A 26,165-nucleotide genomic window follows, 5' to 3' on the forward strand; every position below is an offset into this window, starting at 1 on the left:
TAAGCCCACTTGGTTTGATGAATATTGTTTCAAAACTTTATCGTGGCAGAATATACACAATATAAAATTCATCCTTTCAACAAACGTTAAGAATACAGTTCGGTGGCGTTAAGTACTTCACATGTACGAAACCTTTGGTGCTATCAATTTCCAGAGCTTTCTCCTCATCACAAACTGAAAGTCAGTCCGCATCTCCCGGCCCAGCTAACCATCGTGAAGTCAGGCTATGCCTCAGCTCAGCCTTCGGCCTTCCGCATCTAACTTATTATTCTGTTTAGCATGGTGTTTCGTTGGTTTAGATAAATGCGTTCACCCCAATAAAAGTGTGGTTTCAAATGTCCCTCTCTGGGGATGAAGAGATGGTTGAAGGAGGGGTTAGGGGAGTGGGGAGGAGTAACCTTACTTGCCACCAAACCTGAGGACCTGAGTTTGATCCCAGGGACCCACACGGTGGAAGGTGAGAATCAACTCGAAAACTTGTCGTCTACACCATGGCATAACACATAATTGCCTCCCCTGAAACATAAATATAATATTTTAAACGTCCATCTCCCCCAGTTTACCAACTCTAGGCTACAATAATGACCCAGATTCCATTCTCACCCCTAACCCAAATACCTTGAAAGTTTTGGTTTACTTTCTGTAGTTTTTTTTTTTTTTTTTTCCTAGAATTTCTGTGTAAACGTCATCATAGAGTATGTACCCAGGTATGCCCATCTTCTTTCCTTCACCATAAAGTTTCTGGGCCACTGGGTGTTCTCTACTACAGCAGGTGACAGCACTGAACAGGATTGCTGTTCCTGAATGTTCCTGACAGTTACTGATTCTTGAGCATTGTGGTTCTAAGTGTATAGTATTTACCAATATTGTGTATAATACTAATATGTAATAATTACTAACTTTATAATCCAGCTGAGAGACAGGCAATGCTGTTTAACAGTCGTTCTGATGGTAAACTGTGCTGAGCACAGGTGCAGTGAATGGCAACAATGTTTCCAGGCAGGAAACACTAAGTTGAACTTTGGTACCACTAAATGTCCAGCAGGGGGCAGTAAAACCCAATGCACAGCTCAAGGTCAGGCAGCATATGACCTGAGTTCTATCATGTTTGAAGCCTTGGAAATTACCTGATCCTTCTCATTTAAGTGACCAGTGAGGGAAAATGAGATGCAGAGAGGAAGTGAGACATGCGGGTGGCTCCACTTGTGCTCAGATATTCTGCTCCGTGCTCTTTTTCTGGGACTGCATTTTGCCCTACAGCCCACATCCCGTTCCTGCTAAGAAAGTTTAACACTTGGGCCCCAAAGATGAAGTTTCTTCTACTGTTTTGGTAAACAGTCACAATCAGATTGCCTTCTAAATACCCACATTTACAATATTAGTGATTTCTCCAGCCTTCATTAGAGAAACTGCTGCCTCCTCCTTCTCTTCCTCCTCTTTCTCCTCCTCCTTTTTCTCTTCCTCCTCTTCCTCTTCCTCCTCCTCCTCCTCCTCCTCCTCCTCCTCCTCCTCCTCCTCCTCCTCCTCCTCCTCCTGTCTACCAATTAAAGCAAGTTTTATTTAATATTGTCCAAGAAGATGAACACTGGCCAGGATTACATCCAGGATTCCCAGAGAATGACCCAGGAAAGCTTCGTACAACAACAGGCAGGGGTGAGCACAGAAACACATAACCAGCCTAAGTGCAGAGAATTAGTGATGGTGACATGTTGGTCCAACCAGGACAAACATCCCCTGTAAGGCTGAGGGACCACCGCAGATGGAGAGCAGAAAGAATCTACGGCAAAAAATGTCTTCTGGACACAGAATGCTGCTACACACATGAACTCAGCATTTCCTGGGGCCCCACTCCTCCTTAGGGGATAGTGGACAATGAACGCTTACTGAAGGAGGAGTGTCATTATCGGTGGTGTAGACATTGATAAGCTACCCTTGCCACACTGAGTAACTTCCCACCCACACTCAGGCAAATAATTAACTAAATGCAGTGGGCTGTGAACAGGAAGACATGACAGTCAAGAGGGACTGAAGGGAGATGAGGGAGGGGACTAGGGAGTGAAAATGACTAAAATTCATTATATAAGTGAATATATGTAATATATTCATAAGAAAATAATTATATAAAATTCATTATGTACTATCTAATTGGTTATATAAAATTCATTACATATACATTATATAAAACATATATACACTCACACTGACACTAGCACACACTCATTCATGTACACACACAAAAAAAAATAACCCCTTACACAGAGAAGCTTATGGTATGTAATGCAGGTAGTGATGGTGGATAAAGGCAGGGGTGTCAGAGCCAAATCTTGCAGGAACCTCTTAGGTCACAGTAAAGCTATTGGATTTGCTCTGTGTGGAATGAGAAGCCATTGGAATAGCTTGACCAGAGGCAGGACATGATCCTACACAAGGCATATTGCCGTGTTGACAGGCTGTAGGGAGAAGAGAAACCTGGGAACCTGGGGAAGAGGCTGCTCTGCTGATCCACAGGGGCTCAGGGAAGCTGCTGAGGAGCCAGGGCTGGAAGCCTCGTCCCCACCCTCAGTGGGAATGGTCTTACAAGAAGTCCTAGAGCCTTTCAAGAAGGTTGCTCTCAGAGGAGGCTCCCTGACCAAGCTCAGAGAGGATGCTATGTGTGGAGACCAGGCCCTCTCGTTCTCAGCTCGGCTCCCAGGGATGAACATCAACCTTCCTAGTACACAGCTCTGCGTTCCCAGAGGCCCAGAATGGTGACAGCAAACACAAGAACAGAGAAGAGGACCTGGGGTGTCCAGCTTGCCCAGTAGGCACTGACCAGCCTGGCCTTACAAGGAGCAGAAGGTGGGGCTCAGGAAGGATGTGGAAGGATGGATGCTGCTTGCTCAGTCTCTTTTCCAGCCAATTCCTCATGAACGCATGGCTATAGCTGAGGCTGGGCAGGTTAAGCTTGGCCCTTGCAGAAGAATGCCAGTTGATTCCCCTCATCCTCCTCAGGTCCACACACTAGGACCCCTAAATGTCCACTTTTCAGTCTGCCCCCCACCCCGTGCACACTTTAGACTTCCAGGTTTCTGTCCCCAAGATGGTCACTGCTCTGCACATGCTCATGGGGTCCAGCCCCTCCTGTCCTGGCTCTGCTTCTACCTCCTGCCAGCTTGCCTAGCACTCAGACCCTCATCTCAGCCCTCAGCTCTAGCTGTAATCACAGCTCAGCTCGGCACACCCCCTGCATGAATAATTGGGGCTGATTTAGGGGCTATCAAGGGAAGGGGGGCTAATGGAGCTTGTGGGGGGGGGCAGCCTCATGACGAGGGGAAGGCTGAAAGGCAATTAGCTGGACAGGCAGCCTGGGAGTCACCTAATGTGCCTGTCTGAAGGAGGGGCTGCTGAGGGGCCATGGAAGGAGGGTTAGCCTGTTTCACCTCCACCTACATCTAAAGACAGAGTTGGACTCAAGGAAAGATCTGCCGCTTCCTCAACAGGAAGCTCAAGGATACACCAGGAGGGAATTTCAGGAAAATCGTGACAAGGTGTAGGGGCGGGAGAGCTAAGTGGAGGCACTGTGAAGAGAACAGGAAGCTGAGGAAAGAGTCGAGAGTTCCTGCTGCCCCACACCACACACACCACACATATACACATATGAACACACATGTATGTGTGTGAGCGCACGTGCATACGCACATGCACACACACATTGGCCCAGCTGAACCTGATCTCTCCTGGGGACTGGGGACCAGCTTCTGATTAATACCAACATTAGCCCTGAACATTCACTGTCCAGCCTCCCCTCGTTAATTACCTCCTCTCCCACCACAGAAGAGGGGAAGCCAGCTCCTCTGGGGCTGAGACGTGAGCTTCTGAGTCCCTGAGCACTGGGAGCATCAAGGCCTTCTCAGGGAGGAAGGGAAAGTTTGCTTCTGTGCCCACCATCCCACCCTGGCCCTACATAACTCCCTCTCTCAGCCTTGAGCAGACATTTTCAGGGGTGGGGGCTGCCTGGAGAAGGTGGACGTAACACTTAGGCCCCTGTGCCCCACATCCATCTCAAGGTGAAGACAGGAATGTGCAAAGCTCCAGGTGGAGAAACAAGACTGCACCAGCCAACTCATAGGACATCCCATGCAAACAGGAAACTGGACACACAAGGTCAAACTTCCTGTCATGTGGGAATAGTCTGCTTAATAGCTCTGGGGGCAGGTGAGGGCTTCAGACAGGCTGGGGATCCCCTTCTCCCCCCACCCATCTGTCCAGCATCTATGGGTGTGCTCACATTCTTTCTCACATGTGCATAAAATAGTCCAGTGTCGGGCGCCAGGACCTGAGCCCCCTCAGCTTTTCCATCCCTCATCTCCTCAGGACTCTCACTCACAAACCGTGTTTCTTGTGGCCGCTGATGACCAGACCTTGTGTGGCTGCCATTCCAGAAGAAGGGGCAGGGGCTCTGTGGGATCTTTCTGTGCCCCTCCCAACACCTCCATGTACCCCATTATAAGACCAAATGGGCCTGGAGACCCAGCAATCAATATCCCTCAAAGATGAAGACGCTAATAATTTTATCCCTCTTGTCCTCTCCTTCTCACTTGCATTAGCCCTGACCACAGGCCCCGGGCAGCTGAGACCTGCAGTGGGCAGGCCTGGAGCTGAGTAACCCCTTCAAATCCAAGTGAGAGGCACAGGGGTAGACTGCGAGAAGAGCTTCCTGACACTTGGAACATCAGGCTATAGGGAAAGAGCAAAGTCTTAGAAGTACAGTTTCCATGTCTTGCTATTAACTATCAGAGACCTGACCGAGTCGGTAAGGGTCCATAACCCAGAAACACCTGCCACAGGCTACCAAGGTTCCTATTCTGTCTCCTAGGCTACCCAAACAGATAAGTCAGGAGAGGCAAGACTGCAGGGAGACCCTGAGAGTTTGAGGGATGGAGCTAAGGAGACAGAGTGTGTGGCTCAGCCCTGCCCTCCCTGTAACAACAGGGGGACTTTAGAGCCCCAGTCCCAGAGCCCCTCCACACTTCACACATTCCACTCTGAAGCAACCTCAGGAAGAGGAGAAAAGTTGGGTCTGGAGTCAAAGAATCTCTCCTCAAGCACTGCAGTCCCCAGGATACCTGCTCATACTCAGGATGGGATAGATTGCCATCCTAAAGCCTAGCTGGGTACAGAAGGCCTGCAACTGGCTAGAGAGAGGAAGGAAGAGAGAAGGAAAATGGGGAGGATTGAACACAAACATAAGAACAGTATGTCTCAGCTGTGCATGGTGGTGCATGGCAGCCTCCCAGCATCCCATAATCTGCTATTAGTATCTATTCCCATTTTGCAGAAGACACCAAGGTACAGAATGATGAGTGACAGCACTGGTAAATGGCAGAGCTTCTCTTCAGAGTCTAGTTTACCTGCCAGGGCACATAACCCAGCAGAGATGAAGGCAGTTCAGCCAGTGGGAGGTGCCCACCAAAGCTCATGTTCCATAGTTGGATTCCAGGCCAGAAAAAAAAAAAAAAAAAAAAGCAGACTGTCTCTCGGGCTCTACCATGCTGAGTCCTGGGGTTCCTGGCTGCTGGCTCTTTCCTAGCCTCAACTGGTTTGTTCCTGCAGCTATGGCCTTCATTATCTGTCTCTCCCAGCTGGAGCCTTCTGCCCCAACTACTGGCAAAACTGTTTTTCACAGCTGGGAGGAAACAGAAAGGCTATCTTGGAAAGTTCAGAGCAAGCAGCCAGTTTGTACCCTGCTGGAGGTACCTGGGTAGCCTAGCACATCAGCAGGACAGGAGGCTAGAACCCAGGATCCCAGTGACTGCCCTGCTTCTGCCAACGCTGGGTAGCCAGTCCAAGGTCCCTAAAGGAATATAGCAAGCTCCCTCCAGCTGTAACTTACACCTCTAGGGTCTGTGAAGTCTCCAGTTAGGACCTGTGCTCAGCCTGAGGGACACAGGCAAAGCGGGATGTCCTCCCAGAGCAGCCCTAGAGACCTGTCTGCGGGTCTGTGGAGTCCTGGAATCTGGCAGGTATTCTAGCCTCCTGAGAAGCCAGCTCTGAGACCATCAAGTTCATTAGAGAGCTGTCCCAGGGCTGGAGCCCAAAGAAGCCCACTAAGTTGACCACATCACTTCCTCCTCTTCTCCTAACTGAGGGGAAGCATGGCTCCTCTGGTCAGTGCTCCACAGCACCCCAGCCTCTCAGAGCCTCTCTTCCAGTCAACGCAGCCCTTGTCTGAGACAGGAGAGTACAGGGAGACATAATACTACCCTATGGCCCAGGTTGCTGTCTGTCTCAAGCCCCCCAAAGTCCCCAGGGCCCCATTCCACCCATCTCCTTATAGCTATCCATCTCAACTGGTGTTCAGCCCCTGGGACTGAGGGCAGCTAATGGACTTGGCACAGCCAGGAGGTAATTAACAGAGAGGGGGCAGGGGCCACAGTGGGACAAGGACATTGTTAATGGCAATGGGACCCAGCAACAATGGCGAAGAGTGTTGTTTGTGTGTGCTCACATGTGCATGCTTCATCTAGGCTGGCTACATGCGGTAGGCCAGGGTGCTCTGGACAAGTGTCTGAATCTCTATCCGTGAGGGGGAGGTCACTTGCTGACAGAGGGTACAATCCCTTCTTGCCCCTGTACAAAGCTTCAAGCCATGTTGCCTGAAGGACTGGTGCTCCTCTCTGCTGTCCCCAGATCTCTGCCACTTTCCCGGAAGACTCCCAAGTCACCTTCCCAGAACTCTGTGCCTCTTCAGCTCAGCTTCTTCAGTAATCCTTCAGCAGCGTTCTGGAGTCTTCCATATCCCATAATCAACACTGGAAATGCCCCATAGGCTTTTCGGATCTCTTCTGCTATCTGCCTCCAAGCCCTGCCCAATCCTGCTCAGTGAAGCAAACCTCAGAGCAGAGCCCTGTGTCCCCAGCAAGGCCTCCAAATCTCCTATATCTAGTCCTCACCCACAAGGGATCAAAGAACAGAGGTACTGAAGGAAGGAGCAGGCAAAGCTTCCAGGGGTCCTGAGCTCTTAGGACTCTGACGGCTGCCCTCCCCTGCCTGTGTGTTACTAACCCATCTCTGTTGTCTCATCTCCCTGTCTTTGTACCACCCTCTGAAGTCTCTTAGCTTCAGTGTTTGTCCATGGCCTCACTTGCTAGATCTGATGCCTTCGATCTGTCCCCCTTCTTCAGTGAAGCAACACCACCCAACCCAAGGCAGGAAAGAAGAGCCTGCCAACGAGGCCCCTGGGGACCAGACCCCCCATCAATCAGCCTGCCGCCCTGGGCTAGCCCTCCATTAGCTGGAACCAGCCTGGACAAGAGGCAGACACACTGCAGGGCCCGGCCCAGGTTGATAAGAACAGATTGAATCACAGGGACAAGGCAGGGAACTGGGCACCCAGGGACAGGAGACAGCCATCATTTGCCCCAGGAGCTGTGTGGGCGAGCATGTGACATTGCAGGAGCCCAGCAGGTGATAGGAAGTGAAGGCTGAAATGTTACTCCAGCCCCAGGGTGGAAGCAAGCCCAGGCCATGGCCAGGAGGCCTGGCTCTGCTCCCCTGATGTGGTGGAGTTGAGGGATATTAATGTGACAGATGCCTCAGGCCCTTCAATCAGGGTCACAGAGAAAGGTAGACCCCATCTGCCCTTTGAGTAGCATGGGACAGCACCAGTGTTTTATCCTTAGGAAGCCACCTTGCCCAAGCCCCCACCTCCAAGTGCTAATCTCAAAGCTTCAGGGCCAAGAAGAGAACCGGAGTGGGTAGGAACAAGATCCTGATCCTTCATCTTCAGTCCCTCGTCCATCCCCACCCTACCCCCACAGTACTGGGAATTGAGCCCAGGCCCTTACACATACCAGGCAAGGGCTCTACTGCCAAGCTAGTTCCCAGCCCTCTTTGAACTTGTTTTGAGACTGTGTCTCCCTAAGTTTCCCAGGCTGGCTTTGAACTGACTCCAAAGCCCAAGTAGACCCTTGAATGTGAGATTCTCCTGCTGTACTCAGACTCCTGTAGCTGGGGTTAAAGGTGTGTACAATCAGGGTCTGTTCCTTCAATCCTTGCTGTACACACACACACACACACACACACACACACACACACCACAGTTTCTGTCTTGATCATTTGTTCTAATGTGTGATTGCTCTGTCCTACCCCCAGCCCCAGCGGCTGCCGTCCCCCCGGGGTCCTATTCCCTTTCCCCAGCATCAGCCTTTGTGAAGACCAAATACAGACAGTGAGGGTGTGGACAGGCTGTCAGCACCAGGTGAGGGGTGAAGACAAAGTGGGAGACAGCTGCATGGAGCAGGAAGGCAACTCAGAGGGACCAGAAAGGGAACTGACTCCAGAGACCCAGAGAGCACAGCTTCTGCTGAGTCCCCAAGCCCTTCTCCCCAAGAATGGGCAAGAGACACAGCCAGGGATAATAAATATAATTGCTATTATGATGGATGCTGGCCATGAAGCAAGGCCACCCTCCACTCCCCGCCTGCCAGTCCCCTCCACATGCTGAGGGTGAGAGACTTGAATGTTGTAGCCCCTGGGCACTGAGGGAGCTCAGGGTGGCCTGACACCCAGACTCTGGCTCCTAGCCCAGAACGTCCAGGTAACTGGGTGGCGCCTGTGCCAGGGCCTGCAGACGAGCGTGCACATCCTTCATGCTGAGGCGCTGCTGCGGTTCACGCTGCCAGCAGCCACGCATGATGGCGTAGACATCAGGAGGGCAGGCGCGCGGCCGCTCCAGCTCCCGGCCCTGAGTGATGCACTCGATCGCCTGTGCCACGGGAGAGACAAGAGAGGAGAGCAAACTGAGGGTTTCTGGACAGGAAGGTTACAGGCTCTCCCAGATGGGCCCTGACTGACTGAACTGTATAGTGCCCTTCAAACTCCAAGGCTCTTTCCTGCTTGTCTCTGAAAAGTGGGAATAATTTCTGCCAGGACTCTGGGATTGCCTCCAGAAGGCTAGTGTTACACCCAGTGAGGACTTGCCGGTGGGGTGCTAAGGGTGAGGGCATGACATTGCCAAGGCCATCATCCCTCAGCCTCCACCTCCCAGCTTCAGAAGAGAGCGGGGTGGGACAGCCATAGCCTTTGGGGTGGGGTGGGGGGTAGAATAGCTGTTTCAGTTTAAAGCAGAGACAACCCTTGCTTCTTCCTTCAGCCCGCACCACTCTGTGGGGGATACAGCTGAAAAGAAACTGTAGCAATAGATAGACTCCAGGAAGTGCCACTGGGGCGGCTACGGGAGGGATCTGACAAAGAGCTGTGACAGGGAGCTGGTTGGAGAAGGCGCCTGGTGCCGCTCTTCCCCTTCTCCCCATCCCCATTAGAGGACTTAGATTATGGGCAGCACTAATTCCATTCCTTCTCTCAGTGCTTGAGAAAATTAAAATCTATAACCCTCTCCCCCACCCCATCAGCCTCGGGGGAACAGACTGCATTAGAAGGAGAAATGGAAACTGACAGCTGTGAGCCAAGGAGGAGGCTGGGGGGAGCTGCTGAGGAGACAAAACACCTGGGGTCTGCTCTAACTGTGGCCAGCCAGAAGGCCAGGGGCAGGCAGGGCTGTCCTCCTCCAGCTAACCGCCAGCCTTCCTGCTGTCCCCTCTTTCCCATCCTCTCCTCTGCCCTGTAAATGCCCACTGTGACCTCTAAGACACACAGGCACAGCCTGGATTCGAGCCACAGTGACTTCTAAGGGCCCTTCAGGAGCCAGCTGAGCTTGGGTTTGGGGATTGGGCAAGAGAGAGACCAGGAGAGGAGAAAAGAACAGGGGCTGAGGGCAGGGCCTGAGGATGCCTGGCAGAGCTGACCTCGGTGTTGGAGAGCTGGTACCAGGGCTGCTTTCCGTAGGTGAAGATCTCCCAGAGCACTACCCCGAAGCTCCACACGTCACTCTCGGTGCTGAACTTGCGATAGAGGATGCTCTCGGGCGGCATCCAGCGGATGGGCAGCATCGTCCTACCTCCCACCTGAAGAGATACACTGTATCACCTCCTCTGGAGGCAACCACAAAGCCATCCCCACCACCTTAAATAGACAGAAGGTATGGCAGGGCCAGGGCTGAGAGACCAGTAGGGAAAATAGTTTCCCACCCAGGGCTGAAGTGCTGGAAAGGATGGGAGACCAGAGGCCAGAACCCAGAGCTCACACTGCTAGAGGAAAAGGAGGGCAAGCTCGCCAGTGCAGGGTCTTACAAACTCCAAGTGAGGCTGTGTACAGTACAGATGCTGGGGGGGGGGTGGTTAGGGACCCTTACGCGGTAATAGTCTGTGCTGTAGATGTCCCTGCTCATGCCAAAGTCTCCAATCTTGACCACTAGTCCCTGACCCACCAGACAGTTGCGTGTGGCCAGGTCCCGGTGCACAAAGTGCAGGCTGGCTAAGTACACCATACCGGCAGCCACCTGGCTAGCCACAGCCAGAAGCTGCCCAAGGCCCAGAGGACCAGGAGCCACATCCTCACCACCAGCCAGCAGCTTTGCATCAGGTCCGTGGGACCTGAGAAAGACAGAGACAGAGAGAAGCTAGGAGGGGGAGCTGGGTGGACGGAGCTGTGGAGGGGATGCCAAGAACTGGATGAGAGGAAGGGAAAGACTAGGGACAAAAATGGAGGACGTAAAGGAGGAGGCAGCTGTCTGGGGAGAAGGGTACGGGAGGAAACAGGCTTGTCTTTCTCCACAGCCAACCCCACACCCAAGGATACTAAGTTCATAGTCCTCAGAGAAACGCAGCGCCAGCCTCCAGCTGCCCCATCCCCATTACCATCACCGTCACTTAAGTACAGCCTTTGCAAAGATGAACTGTCCCTGCCCCCTGTCCCACTCTGCCCTATGAAGGGAGCCTCTCCAGCTCCAGGCCAGCAACTTGAGTCCTCATTGAATCGCCTGTCCCCTCCCCTCACTTTTGTCCTTAGTGTCCAGCTAGTCCATGGTCAGTGTTCCTTTCCAAAGGTTTCCAATGTGCCCCATAGGTCCCAAGTCCCGATCCTGATCACTTGGTGCCACTCCCCACTTGCCGCCCTTTCCCAGCCTTTCTTCCTGCTGGTTGCTTTGCTGGCGGTGCTTTCTCTGAGACCAGGGCACTGGGGCAGAAAGTAGAGTATAAATAAGGTCACAGCAAGGGATGGACATACAGAAGGCTTCTTAAAAGAAGGGACATTTAAACCGAGACTCCAGTCCCGAGCAGAGAAGTAAACCAGGGAATATGGCAGGGAGGGTGATCCCACATGTCATCAGAGCAAGCTGGAAACATGAAGGCCCAAGCCTCCTGCACAAAGCCTTCCAGGCCTGCCTCAGAGTCTCTCCTTTCCTCCCAGTGCTCCATGAAGCACCACCAACTGCTCCTCACACAGCCTGGGCCCCATCTGATGACATCTCTCTGGCTAGGCCTGCAAGCTGTCCACAAACAAGGAAACAGCTCTCCTTGACTGGTTCCTTACCAACCCATCTCTACGCACCTTCGGCTGACTTGTCTGATCTACTTTGTGCCACCCAGTGCCCCCTAAGTTCCAGGGTACATTTCTACTCATTCCTCTGTAGCTGAGTCCTATAGAAGTGCACAGGAGCCTTCACTCCCTAGAGCCTCTGGACAGTCAGATCATCTAACAAGCAAGGATACGCTTGCAGGGAAGGGACCCAGGGACTGGACCAGGGGCTGAGTTCTCGTACCGGAGGAAACGGTTGAGGTCCCCATGGCGCATGTACTCGAAGACCATGAGCAATGGGCCACCCTCGGTGCAGACTCCAAAGAAGCGCACAATGTGCTGGTGCTGTAGCATGGTAAGCAGCTCCGCCTCACGCTGAAAGTCCTGGCGAGCGTTCTCAGATGCCTCCTTCAGTGCCTGAGGGTAGGGATAGGGACAGAACTGTAGGGGACCCCAACCCCATCTCATCTTGTTTTATTCACACATCCCCATCCTGTCATGATGATGCTCTGAGGGACACAAGCCAGCAGTCCCTACCAGGACCATAGTCTCACCTTGACAGCCACCAGCATCTTGTCCTGATCATTCAGAAGGTTGTAGCACTCAGCAAGAAAGACCTTTCCAAAGGCTCCCTCCCCTAGCTCCCACTTGAGAATGATGTCCTGGCGCTTGATGTGATGGACACCTGGGAAGAGCTTGTAAAGTCAGAAGGCAGCCCTGGCTTGGGCAGGATAGGGCAGTGGTAAGGGCAGTGCAGACACAGGAAATGGGGTGTGGGTGGGTGGGAACATCTGCCCAGAGAGAGTCCAGTGTGGGAGGTAGAGCCCTAAGCAGGGTTAGAGATAGGAGACAGGCTAGACTTTGAGATAGGATGGGGAGAGGCCTGGGTCAAGGGCTACACACACACACACACACACACACACACACACACACACACACCATGTTCACACTCGCCTACTATAACAGTTCCTCACAGGTATCACTAAAGTACTGAGGATTCTCCATGATGTGGCCCTGGAGTCCGGAGCCTTTGCCCTCAGTAGGGGAAAGAGAACTGCCACCCAGTGTCATGAAGTGTAGGGACATGGCCAGCCCATCCTCTGGAGCCAGCACAGCAGGGCCTGGGGAAGAGACACACACACACATGGAGCATGGTAGCCCAGGCACCACAGACTAACTTGAATAGTGCCAGGCTCCCCACCAGCTAACTTGCAAGAGGAGCAGGATAGTGCCAGAGCAAGATGGTAGGCAAGGGGAGGGAAGTACCAGGACATCTCTTGATCTGGCTCCTGGTACCAAAGCAACTCCCCTGCTCCTGACAGAGCTGAGCCCCCCAGACCCACTCAATGTTTGACAATAGCTCAGTCACCAACAAATAGCTGCTGCCTCTAAAACGATCCTGCCCCAGCCCAAGCCCCATAAACACCCCCACCAACCATATGCCAAACACAGGGCATAGATGGGACAAGCCAGCAGAAAATCAAGCTAGTAGGATGGGTGGACAGACAGACAGACCGCTGCTGCCAACTCACGGTTGATCCCAAATTTGCTCCTCTGTCCACATTTGTTGAGCACGAGGAGGAGGGCAGAAAGGAAGAGGGCGGCAGAGACGGCTAGACCCACAGCCACAGAGACCTAGGAGGAGGGTCAGGCCTACAGGCTTCCGTACTCTGAGCTTTATCCTACAGGGGAACCCAGAACCAGGTCCCCAGCCCTGTGTCCAGCTTCCCCAGTAACCTCAGCTAGCTGGAAAAGCAGCTAAACAGGCTCAGGACACAACAGACGGATTGTCCTGTTCTAGCTCCAAATGACAGGCAATGGAGCCATGCTTGGCCACCCCATCCCACACCTCCATGAGCTTCCACACCCCACACTCACCCCAAAAGGGGTTTCATCTTTTTTCTCCACTGGGTCTCTTGATGTGCTGTTAGTGTCTGTGGGGACACAGGGCACAGAGGGTGGGCCTTGGCACATACTGCCATGTCTCCTTGAGCAGCTCCCCACCCTGGCCACACTTCAGGGTCCCAGCTAGCTGTCCCCTTTCCTTCAGCTCTGAGACAATACAGCTGCCCTCCAGCCCAGGCAACTCACCCACTGGAGAGAAGGAGACTGCAGCAGGAAGGAGGAGAGAAAGTGGTCAGAGAGGGAGAACAGGGAGGCCCTCCCCTCCAGGATGCTCCTTTATGGGATAGATAGGTTTCTGGACCTCAAGAGAGAGGGATCTGAAGCTGCCCACAGGGCACAGCCCTCCCTTTAGCCTGGATAGATGAAAGAGCTCAGGGCCTCAGCAGGCCTGGCTTGGGAGAGGGGCAAGAGGACAGCACAGAGCTGGCCAGCAGCTCTTCTGTCCAGGACAAAGCGCTCCAGCTCTGGAAACCAGGGTCATGGCAGGCAGAGGCCAGACCTCCCTGAATTGCTGGATCTCCACCCAGACCCTCCCAGGAGCAGGGCAGGGTTCAGGGTAGCTCTCACACCAGGGATGGGGTCCTCAGGGTTGAACTCAAAAGGGTTGTCCATAAAAGCAGCCATGACGGAGGCAGCAGCCTGGCCATAGGGGTTGGCAGCCAGCAGAGTATAGTTCCCGTTGTTGACATGCGTGGGCTGGTTGAGGCGAAGGCAGCCATGCCGCATGGTCTCATTAGTCAGCGCCGACTCCAAGAACTGAGTGAAGATGAAGCTGGTCTCATTGAGCACAGAGCCGTTGAACAACCAGCGTAGAGACGGTGCTGGCTGCCCGTCTACGGAGAAGGGGATGCACCAGTGATGCTGTTCCACGGCTAAGCCCAGGTGCACACTGGCAGGAACTGTGGGCAGAAAGCACATGACAGGAAGTGGGCAACTGGCTGGAAGGAATCCAGGGGAGGAACAAATCGGGGGACAGGTCAGGAAAAACAAGTCAGCAGACCCTAAGAAATCCTCTAGGAGACATACTTGGAAGACAGTCAATATACGATACTGAATATGGCAGAAAATGGACATCTAAGGCTTAAGGGTCACACATGGAGCCCAGTAGAGGCCTAGTGGCTGGCCTGCCATCCAAGCTTCTTGGGAGGTTCTGGGTACCAGCACAGCACAGCACAGAAACAAACAAACAGACAAACAAGAAACATGGTTTTAAGATAGTCACAATCCTGCCGGGCGGTGGTGGCGCACACCTTTAATCCCAGCACTTGGGAGGCAGAGACAGGCGGATTTCTGAGTTCGAGGCCAGCCTGGTCTACAGAGTGAGTTCCAGGACAGCCAGGGCTACACAGAGAAACCCTGTCTCGAAAAACAAGAAAAAAAAAATAGTCACAATCCCGAAAAATCAAAAGCCTCTCAATAAAAGAAAACAGTATATATGTGTATAAACACATTCAATTCATATGGGAATTCTCACTAGCATTCATACCATGAAATGTATATAGTACATGAAGGAATTATAGTTACTTTTGCTGCCACAGATGTGTTTCATAAATAGAGTTTAGATAAAAGAAAATAGAAGAAAAATAATACATAAAGTTTTCATTTATACAATGCATAAAAACAAACAAAATGTTATTAATAGGGAAGCAGACATGTAGAAAAGTATTATTTTTAAGGTTTATTTTATGTATATGAGTGTTTTGCCTGCATGTATGTATGTGTACATGTGTGCCTGGTGACCTTGGAGGCCAGAAGAGGGCCTCCTCTTCCTTGGAACTGGAGTTACAGATGGTTGTGAGCCACCATGTGGGTGCTGGGAACCCAACCTGGGCCCTCTACAAATGCAGTCAGTGCTTTTAAACAATAGAGAATGCTCAAAACTGTTCAGTTCCCAGCCCCTTTGGAAAATAATTTTAGCAAGGAAGTGTTTAACATAAAAATTAGGATGGAAGAGATGGAGTTGGGACTGAGGGAGGGTGTCCTCTAAAGTCCTGGCAAGGGCATGTCTGGGTTTCCTTGTTTGCTTGCTTGTCTTTGTTTTTCTGAGATAGGGTTTCTCTGTGTTCTCAGCACTGGCTGTTTTGGAACTCACTATGTAGACCAGGCTGGCCTTAAACTCCACCTGCCTCTGCCTCCAGCATGTTGGGATTAAAGACGTGCACCACCACACCTGGCTCTGGCAAGGGTCGTTCTTCCTTAAAGTGTGTAGGTTATCCAGCTGTGACAGTTTTGTGATCCAGCAGTGTGCAGGCTGAGGCAAGAGGATTAATAGCTCCAGGGCTGCAGGAGTTTCACTGCAAGACCCCATCTCTAAATAAATACGTAAGTAGATATTGTGCATGCCTGATGTGCATAACGATGTGTTTCACAATAAAAAATAAACGGCGCTGGAACATAGGTTAAAGATGATGCATTGGCAAAGCCAGAGAAATTAGGCAGCAAGTATAAAGAGGAACTCAAGAGAGGAATTCCCCGCCTTTCCAAGTAGGATGCTTATCTATGGCCAGACCCTCGTGATTAAACCTAAGCTTGTCTAAGAATAGGATGCAGAACTGACGTAAACCCCCTTCACCAGAAGTCCAGCCCTGAGCTCATTCTACCCACAAAGTTCAGTTTACACAAATGTCAGCCCAAGCTGGAAGAAGTTCAGTCCGGGGCTAGCAGAGACTTCAGCTATAAAGTGGTTATCCCAAACCTAGACTAACATCCTAAGTGAAATAATAAATAAATAAATAAATAAATAAATAAATAAATAAATAATGGTAGAAAAAAAGCCTTAAGGAGAAACAGGCAATGAGGCCAGCCTGCAGCTGGTGCTGAGGGCCTCAGGTAGAGAGCTTGGGCAGCAGGCCAGAAAGAAATCCATCTGTAACCCTCTGGCCTTGAGGAGCCTCCAGGACTTCCCAAGCAGGATCAGGTTTTCATGGGAATCTGGAAACAGCTGGGAGGGAGCAGCTGTAGAGACGCCCACTCACAATCCCATCTACCCCCACCCGGGTTTCAGCAAAGAGGAGATGGGTGGGGGTGCGTGCAGGGGCTGTCACGGGGGCTTACAGGAGACGCTGACTTGGACAGAGACCTCGGCCCGGCCCACATCATTCTCTGCCCAGCACGTCACATTCTTCTTGTTGAGATCACTGGTGACATTGACCAGAGTTAGCCCCAGGGATGGCAGATCTCCAGATTTCTGGACCAGAGAAGAGAGAGTCATCAGAAGGGCTTCAGGAGCATAGGCAGGAGATAGGGGATAAAGCTGGTGTGTTTGGGAGCCCTTTGGTCCCATATGGAAAGAAGGAAGGCTGGGGAAGCAAACGGAAGCTGGGCAGAGAATGGCCTCCTTTGCAGTTTGCAGAGTAGTTCCTGGGTCAGAGAAAATCTAAAGGCCAGCCAACAGCTTCAAAATAGGTAGACAGTACTCTAAAATAGAGGTGGCAATTAAGGGGCTAGTCGGCACATAGCCAGATAGCCAACCTCCACATTCACAAGCAGGCCATCAGAGAGCCAGGTAGATCCTTGCCGACTCAATCCTGGCTCACAGAGTTTTAGCAAACTCAGTTTCAGTCAGTCCCAGGAAGGTCAGAAACAAAGGGACAGGTCACAGCTAGAAGCAGCTTCGGCCACAGCATCACTTCCTTCAGCAAAGGAAAAAGATGCCAGTGAGTGGCTTCAGAGATGAAATGGCTGATTCTGAACCACCATCAGAGATTAAAACCAGCCTGGATTATCTCTCTAAGAAACCATGGCTGTACCACGTGTAAATACAACCTTCCAAGAATTCTCCATCTTGATGAGTTTAGCAATTTTTTCTAAGTTGAAGAAGTCGGCAGAATTTTCTAATTTCCTGTCCCCAGCCCGGCCTCCGGAAACTAAGTCTCACCATGTAGTCCTAGCTGGTCTAGAACTCACTCTGGACCAAATTGGCTTTGGATTCAAAGATCCTCCTGCCTCTGTCTCCCAAGCGCTGGCATCAAAGGTGTGCGCCACTACCCAGCGACTTCAGAGGTCTCGTTCACAGTTTTATCTGGCTCTGACAGTGGGCTGTGCCCACCCAGGAATTAGGAAATAGACTTATGGAATGAGGGTGTCTAGGGAGCTTCACCTTAAAAGGAGAGTCAGCTCCAATTGCTGGAGACCTCTGGAGCAAGGAAAGGAGGGCGACCCTGTCGCCATGGCTGCCGAGTGGCTCTTCCCACTCAGTGCAAGGTTGCTGTCTATGAGTAATGGAGAGGGATAAGCAGAGCAGAGCCAATGTCTGAGTATGGAAACATCTTCAGTCAACTATGGGAAATCCCAGTTTCTGCTATCTCTTTGGGGAATTGACATGTCACTTAACACCTATTTCCTGAATATTTCCACAGAAAAGTCACACCCTAACTGGGGTGTATGGAGGAGACAGCAGCCAAGGCCAGGACAGCCAGGGGGCTACACAGAGAAACTGTCTTGGTTGGGGGCGTGGGACCTCCAAAGTCAACTGTAGCTAATGTCAATTGTGTGTGGCCAGCTTGAGAACAGATGCAAGGCCTGGGAAGATGCTCAGGTAAGAGAGATAGAGACCAAACAAAGCCTAGAAGAGGGAAGATGTCAGAAAGCCACCATGGCTACCTCCGCTTACAAATAAGAAAACAAAAAAAAAAAGCTGAAATAGGGATCTTTTTCCCCTGAAAGTTATTCCAAGAATTAGTGAGGGCTGAAAGGAAGGCTCAATGAGGAATTTGCCACAAAAGAATGAAGGCCTGAGTGTGGATCTCCAGGACCCCCATAAAGCTGAGCTCAGCATCGTGGTCCTATAACACTAACGATCTTATAAGTGAGATAGGAGGCAGAGACAAGAAACTCTCTGAAAGCTCATGGCCAAGCAGCAACCAAAAAACTGGAATGTGGAGCCCAAGGTCTGGGAGGTATGGGGAGTCTGGGGGTCCAACAAACCTGTCCTGAGGACCTGGCTGATATTCCTAGCTTGGTGTCTGAGCCAGCTCTGTCCTCCCAGTCTCCCTGTGTGCTCATCATTACTTTTGCTGTCTCTTATGGCCTGGTCCTTTGTCCCCTCTGAGGAGCTGCAATGCTTCTCACCTTCATTGTGACTGTCCCTTCCAGCTCTGTGAGGATCCAGCCAGACTGCTGCAGGGCCTGCCCCTCCACCTGGCACTGCAGAAATACATCATCCCCCACTTCCACAGAGTCATTGGGCATCTGGATCTTCACTGAGGGTACACCTGCCACCCAGGGTATGGAGGGGCATTAGAAGCTAAGTGTGAGCTGGTGAGCCCCACCCTACTCATGACCCCAAATCAATAGACCCCAGCCTCCAGGGTCCATAGCCCCTGCCAATGCTACCCAGGTTCCTCCAGGCAGTCCCCGGGCTTCCCCCCTCTACAACAGCACCTACCACAACTGGTGTTGTGTCCCAGTGGGAGAAACTGGTCTCTGGGCCCAGAGGCATGAAGCTTCTGTGTATACACACCACACAGTCCCTCCTGCTCCCAGCGCTGGAGCCACAACAGGGCACAGGAACAGTGCAGTGGGTTCCCTGACAGGGTCCTGTTGGGTAGGGGGTGCTAAGAGTCAGGAAAAGAAGGTGCAACAGGTCTGAGTAGCCAGGAGATGGCTGACTACCAAGGGGTCTAGGCAGAAGGGGTGAGGTTTGGACCAACACAGTAACAAGACTTTAGTTACTAAAAGAAGTAAGGGGAGACTTTGTAGATGCCAGCTGTGGGTTCCATGGGACTCCTCTACCCCAGCTCAAGAGTGAGAAGTCAAGTATGATGCTAAGAAGGCTGGGTTGCCATGGCCCACAGGCCTTAGGTACCCATCACACACATGTGGACTATTCTGCGTATCTCCCTTCCAGTCTGCGTGCACTGGGAAATGGGGCTATTGTCCTCAAGCTCCAGGATGGCCATGGTCTGTTCAACACAGCCCTGAGCCTCTGGACACACACACTACTCATCCATATAGGCTGCTCAGATCAGACCAAACCAGGATAGTCCTGCAGGCTCTGCTTGATGGGGGTGGGGGAGTGGCTGACAGGCATGCACATAATCCCCAGTAGAAGCTCACAGACACAACACAGTCTCCAGAGATGCCCCACCTTCCACCCCTCCTCTGCTCCACACAGACACAGTGACATATAGTCCTGGGGACACAAACATGCACAGCCACATATCATAACACTGGCCCCTGCCCCTGCCCCTGCCCCTGCCCCTGCCCCTGCCCCTGCCCCTGCCCCTGCCCCTGCCCCTGCCCCTGCCCCTGCCCCTGCCCCTGCCCCTGCCCCTGCCCCTGCCCCTGCCCCTGCCCCTGCCCCCGCCCCTGCCCCTGCCCCTGCCCCTGCCCCTGCCCCTGCCCCTGCCCCTGCCCCTGCCCCTGCCCCTGCCCCTGCCCCTGCCCCTGCCCCTGCCCCTGCCCCTGCCCCTGCCCCTGCCCCTGCCCCTGCCCCAACACTCACAGGTCCTGTAGGGAGAGGCCCTGCACAGTTTTCCAGGAGAGAGACTCCAAAGCATTGGAGGACAGATTCCTGTGGGAGAACAGATGCCCTGAGCCAGCAACCTTACTCTGACCCCGTCTGAGGCGAAAGTCCAAAGGAGACTGCCACCCACTCCCCAGCCAAGTCAACTTGAACATCACCTTACGCCTGTGAATGTGTAGGAATGTGAGAATTGGGGAGGGGGGGAGGTAAGCCTTTCTGAGTACAGACTTCTCCTTGGGACAACAAGGGTTAATCCCAGTTAACCCTCTCCCTGACCCCAGGGAGAGGGATCCAAGGGAACAGCCGGTTGCCCTGCCCCCACCCCTCGGCCCCAGCTGGTGAAGTGCTGAGGCCACAGCTGGGGTAAGGGGCTCCATCTGTGCTCCCCACCAAGGAGGAGGGGAGGACCAAGGCTCTCATAACCTCCTCCCCCACCTAACCTCAAGACAGGGATGTCAAAGTACTTCCTCAGGCCCCATCCCTTCCTTCCTGTTCCTCTGAGAGTACTTCCAGTAGGCAGAAACCCAGGGACATAGTTCTCTAGATGAAAATGAAGAGGGAGCCCAGCCAGGGCTCTGTTCCTGCCCCTAGGAAACTGTTTCAGGTGCTCGGTGACGACCAGACCATACACTGCCACTGCTAGCACAATGAGGGCCATGCCCTAACCACTCGCCTACCCAGCCTTGACTTTATAAAGACTGAGATGAATCGGAGCTCTGACACAGGCCCTGGACCACCTGCGACACCTCCACCTTGGGTTAGAGTATAGCTGAGTGTTGCACCTGTCGGCCATGTACAGTCATGTGACCTCAGTCAAGAAACAACTTAACTCCCAGAATTTTCATCTATAAAACGGGGACCATATTTTCTCTGTCCCCAGGTTGCTATCAAGTAGTCACTGCCGTGAGAGACATGAACTGCGACCCAGTGCACATTTTAAATTTCTTTTTAAGTTGTTGTTGTGTTGTATTGAGACAAAAGGATGGCCTGGAACTTGTAGCTATGTGTGACATGGAACTTCTGACCCTCCTGTCCTCACCGCCCCCCCAGTGCTAGTATTACAGGCATGTTTATGTGGCGGTGGGGATCAAGCCCAAAGCTTCATGAATAGTAGGCAGATATTCTACCAACTGAGCCACATCTCCAACCCAGGGAGGGACTACCAGGGATGATAAGTGCATCTTCTGCCCACTCCATGTCCCTGTGTCCTCTACAGAACAAGTAGCTGTAATTCTCAGGAATGGGGAGGGGGAGGAGTAGCAACCAGAACATGCCCCCTCCCAAACTGGCCTTGTGGACCACCCCACAGCACACCTCCCCTCTTCCCTGTTGACCCACTCCTCTCCCTTGTTGGCCCACCGATGATGAAATTCTGACCAGAGCCAGGGGTCTTGCTTCTGCCCCTCACACCCTATCAACCCCAGGCAGAGAGCCTGGACAAGCACTTATAAGAAGCATCTCTGAGGCATGGAACATAGAAGCCAATCAACTAAGATTCTGGCCTGATTGGACGAGAATCAGAACACTGAAGCAAATGCCCAAAGGAAGGGAGACCAGGCTGGACCTTCCTCAGGACAGTTCCCTGGGGAGCACAAGCCCATCAGCAGCCCAAGGCTAGAGATCCTCCTCAGCCCCGCCCCCACCGATCCAGCCTGGCCACTCACAGGTGACTGAGCCGAGGGGTGAAATGGAAGGCATCTGGGGCCACAAAGCGGAGGCCACTCTTCACGATGGTTCTAGGGAAGGGATGAGAGGAATTTAAGCTCTGCGTTCTGCCCATCCAGGCCAGATACCCATGTGGACTGTGCACCCCTCTCCATCCCTTCAAAAGTTACCTGGACCCCTCAAACTCCTGAGCCTCCCAGACCTCTCCCACTCTTAGATTTTTCCAGATCCCGATATGTGTGTGCCCAGTCCCACCCTGTCTACCCTTAGTCCTCACAGGCTTCTCAACTCCCCCAGGCCCTGCAGGTCCCCAGACGCCAGGTGCTCCAGATGCTGCTGGTTTTCCACGTAGCTGCAGGGAGAAGAGAGAGGGGTAGGCCAACAAGGGAGAGGGGTGGGCCAACAGGGGAGAGGGGTGGGCCAACAAGGGAGAGGGGTGGGCCAACAAGGGAGAGGGGTGGGCCAACAGGGGAGAGGGGTGGGCCAACAGGGGAGAGGGGTGGGTCAACAGGGGAGAGGGGTGGGTCAACAGGGGTGAGGGGTGGGCCAACAGGGGAGAGGGGTGGGCCAACAGGGGTGAGGGGTGGGCCAACAGGGGAGAGGGGTGGGCCAACAGGGGAGAGGGGTGGGTCAACAGGGGAGAGGGGTGGGTCAACAGGAGTCAGGACCTCACTGGAGTTACCCTGTGCACATAACCAACCCACCTCCCTCACACAAGCACATGCACTAATCATACACAGACCCACCTCACATACCCATTCATGCACATGCCCCCACATGCTGACATGACTCACGAGTCACGCATGTGCACGCATGCACGCATGCACCCTCACCTTTACATACATGCAGACTCTCACATGCCTCCTGCAACACAGAGGCAAGTGTACAGAAACACACAGGGGTGTCCTCACACGTGTCCTGGAGGACACACATGAACAAAGCTCACAGAGACTTCTCCCATGCATACACAGAGAAGGTGTGAAGACATGTTAGTCAGTGCCCACTGCCATTCTCAGCTTGGGGCTCCATTTTTATAGCAGGTTTCTCCAGCATATATATATATATATATATATATATATATATATATATATATATATATATATATGCTCAACAATAGGGAGTCATGTTGAGACTTGCTTCCACAAAGGACAAGGCACTTGCTCTACCCAGTACTAAGGATGTCCCAATTGTCATGCTACTGTGTGCTCCCAAACATACTTGCTCTGTGGCTTCCATCTGGGTTCATTGACACCAATCACATAGACACACACACACACACACACAAATACACCCCACTCTCTCAGCCCCCTCAAAACCTTTGGGTCTTCCACACAGCAACCCCCTACTCTCTCTGCTCTCCAGCACTTTCCCAAAGCAAGCAAGAAGCACAGAGCTGTTGGGGTCCCCCAGCCCCTCCTTAATAGTGAGGGACCCAGGAAGGGAGAGAGGTTCGTGAAGTGGGTGGAGTCTGAGTGTGTGGGTGAAGAGAGCCAGAGAAACAGTATGAGACACGGAAGGCTGGAGGAGGTGGGAGGCAGAGGGAGGGCAGATAAACAAAGAGTAAAAAAACCAGAAGAGACTGACAGTAAGAAGACAGTGGGCTGGGGCGGGGAAGAAAGAGACTTACAGATAAGGGGAGGAAGACCCTGGAACAGAGATAAGGACCAAGAACCACAGAGAATGAGAACCACGGAGGCCAAAAAGAAAAGGACAGACAGACAGACAGACAGACAGACAGACAGCACTTGTGGGTGGGGTGGCTGTGGGCGCAGTCCTATCTTGTAGACCTGGCATCTTGGAGTTCCTATGAACTCGCTCCCCTGTGGTGACATGTTCTCTGCAGGGGCATGTCCATGTCTTCCTCTCTCCTTTCCATCCCCGTGTGTGCTAGGGGCTCCTGACTCACTAACCTTTCTCAGAACTAAGGCTTTCCCTTAGTAAAGAGAGCAGCAAGGGAACAGGTCAGTCCAAGGGACCTCGTGCTTCCCTGATCCCAGCCTTGTCCCCCATAGGATGTATGTGTCTGTCCTCCTCCTGGACGTCTAAGGAGTTGTTGCTAGCCACATTGAGGGAGTCCAGATCCCTGTTCTGCCCCCAAGGGTTTCAAGCTTTAGAGACCCAGGGAGTTGCTAAGAAGATCTGTATGGCTGGATATGTGTGAGCTGTCAGGCAGTGTGCTTCATGTCGCCTCATTTGTTCAAATTCATAATCAATCTGTCTATTCGAGTCCATTAGCTCCTTGTTAGCTATGCGGGTGAAGGAGGAGGGAGAGGTCTGTGCAGGAGGAGTTGGGAGGATCAGGCCCCACCCAGGGGGGACATCTCAGCTCACCACTCTGCCAGCCTCTTCCCCTATAGCCCAGGCTTGCCCACTACCCCTGTCTCTGGGCTGCACTCCCTTGGAGTCTTGAAAGGCTCTGGGGAATGAGAACATTTATGGAAACAGTCAGGAAGCTGGACTCTGGCTTGACTGGACAGGCCCTGGAGCAGCCATCTAGACTTCACATCCCATTCCATTGTGCAGGAGCCTAGACCCAGACCAAGACAAGGCCATCTCCTCTCTTCTTGGTCTCCCCAGGGCCATTAGAGAGAGATTGAGTACCTCCGTTAATTACCACAAGATGCCCGAGTAACTCGGTGCCAATCACTGCAGGCTGCTAGCTCCACCAGCATGCAGAATACTCAAGTATTTTCCAGCCATCACTGGGTGATGCCAAGTCTCAAAGGTTTCATTGGCTGCTACAAAGTACTTGAATATTTTGTAACCGATTATTGCACATAGTCAAAGTACTGCAGAGCTGAAGGTTCCTCCCAGCTCTGGACCTGGAAAAAGGGAGAATCAGCAACAGCCCTGACTCCCTGATATAAGTAGGGAGACACGGGTGAAAAGGAGAGATGGGCGAGCAGAGAAAGAGGCAAAGGGGTTTCACTTCCCGCATCCAAATCAAAAAGTCTTGTGGTCAGTGGAAAGGAAAGAAGAGCTCAGACACCAAGCTGGTTCTTCACCATCTCCCACCAACTCCAGCTCAATCACAAATCCAGAGAAGAGCTGGGTTCCCTGGGCATGACAAGGAAGAGGTTGGGGGCTGGCTTCCCCCTAAGAAAAAGAAGATAGCAAAGGTGTCACACTGCCAGATTCTCCACAGCTAACCACTCCTCCATGGGCTTAGGAGCTTGGGCTCTTGATTGAACCCCACATAAAGGTTCGTATCCTAGATCGCTGGACCAATACCTGATCCACCGAGTTTCCGCCTTACTCTACCCCAAACCAGCACCACAGCTAGCTACCCTTAATCCTGGGCGACATCCAGACAGTGACTGCGCGGCTTTGCCAGGGTGGTGGCAGCAGCAGAAGCCGCCGCAGCCCAGCCAAAGGCAGCACGTGCCAGTCTCCTACAGCAGCCAAGCCTGGCCCCTCAAGCCAGAGGTGAGTGCGCGCCCTCGGGTAAGGGCTGTGCCCTCCTGACCCCACGCCCCTCCCCCGACACACACTCACAGCTCCGTCAGGTTCTCGGCTCCTCGCAGGCCTCGGAGGGTATTTAGGGTCCCTGCCTTGGTGCAGCGCAGCCCCGAGGGGACCACGGGACAGCAGACCTCCCGACAGGATGAGGCGCAGGCACAAGCCAGCATCAAGGAAGCCATCAGACCTCCCAGCCCCGAGGCTGGGCGATGCCAGTCCAGCTGCCCGCCCCGCTGGCCTCGCAGCATCGCGGCGGCGCCCGCCTAGCTCGGGCCGCGCGGCCGTCCGTGCGCTCCTGGCTGCCGCCGCCCGGCCTCGCGCGACACGTGCGCGGGGCGGTGTTAAAGACCAGCCGCCAGGAGAGGGCGGCACCCACGGCCCCGCCCCGCCCCGCCTGCCGATGCCCCCAGTGCCCCCCTCCCCTTTCGGGGCCCTAATGCCAGCTCGCCTTCCTAATGTCCCTCGCGGCTGCAGGAGACCTGGGGCGGGGGACTGCCACAGATTGCCTCACAAGTGTCTTCTGAGGCTGGGGGAGCTAGGAAGCTGATACCTCATTTCTCACAGCAAAACAGCTGCATTTTCAGATTTGCGGGGACAGGGAGAGATTGAGCAAGAGAAAGGTTGAAGTCCAGGTCATCCCAGCCAGCCTCACGGTGCACTTTCCCTAAAACAGTGTGCATGTCACTTGGAATAAGTTAGATGAACGCTCTCCAGACCCTAGTAAGGAAAGGGAGAAGGCCTTCGCATGGCTGGACGCAGAACCTGGGGAGAAAAACAAGGGTAGAGAAGAGTCCTTTGAACACAGCTGGAGGGAGATTGGAAAGTGGAGCCCTCTCGGTCTGCAAGAGGCCACAGGGTGGCGCTAGAAGCCCTCGCGCCGCGGCGTTTACGCTCCGCCTGGGGCTTCGAGGGCCGGGGAGAGCAGTACCGAGCCTTCCTAGGCTGTGCCTCCGGTGTTAGGGTCAGTTCCCAACCCTAGCCAGCCAGCTGGGGCCCCAGAGCCAGGGTATGGCCAGGCAAACCAAGCCTGGCATCGATCGCCGTCCTGACAAGAGCATCGATTTCTGAGCGGAGAAATTAATAGATCTCTTAGCTCTTCGGACGTGGGAGCTGGGAACCGTCGGCTCTTGGTATTTGTGAACCTGGGAAGTCTCAGGCCACTAAATCCAGGCCACTAAATGGCAAGTCTTGTGCAATAGCCTTCTTGGCTGCAAGTGTAAGAGTCACGTTTAGGAGATATCATCCCAGCATGAATTGTCCCTCAAGTGCCTCC

General features: G+C 53.0%; 1 protein-coding gene across 2 annotated transcripts; it reads right to left on the bottom strand.

Moving 5' to 3' along the window:
• Positions 1–8,390: 8,390 nt before the first annotated feature.
• On the bottom strand, positions 8,391–25,235 carry Ntrk1 (neurotrophic receptor tyrosine kinase 1). 2 transcript variants are annotated; one of them, XM_034500668.2, is made up of 17 exons: positions 24,929–25,235; positions 21,711–21,785; positions 21,433–21,504; positions 19,748–19,816; positions 18,689–18,840; positions 18,373–18,515; positions 16,357–16,489; positions 13,872–14,201; positions 13,489–13,506; positions 13,276–13,331; positions 12,930–13,032; positions 12,372–12,518; positions 11,952–12,082; positions 11,642–11,814; positions 10,232–10,472; positions 9,786–9,944; positions 8,391–8,746 (listed from the first exon to the last, which is right to left on the bottom strand). In XM_034500668.2, exons 1-17 carry the CDS (start codon positions 25,138–25,140, stop codon positions 8,561–8,563), a joined length of 2,400 nt encoding a protein of 799 aa, XP_034356559.1. In that variant the 5' UTR covers positions 25,141–25,235; the 3' UTR covers positions 8,391–8,560. The 2 variants fall into 2 exon arrangements, with proteins under 2 accessions (XP_034356559.1, XP_076788767.1); XM_076932652.1 differs by lacking the exon at positions 13,489–13,506 and having other exon boundaries at positions 24,929–25,234.
• Between the last annotated feature and the right edge of the window lie 930 nt (positions 25,236–26,165).

The sequence above is a fragment of the Arvicanthis niloticus genome, chromosome 4, assembly GCF_011762505.2.
Source record: "Arvicanthis niloticus isolate mArvNil1 chromosome 4, mArvNil1.pat.X, whole genome shotgun sequence".
NCBI classification, from domain to species: domain Eukaryota; kingdom Metazoa; phylum Chordata; class Mammalia; order Rodentia; family Muridae; genus Arvicanthis; species Arvicanthis niloticus.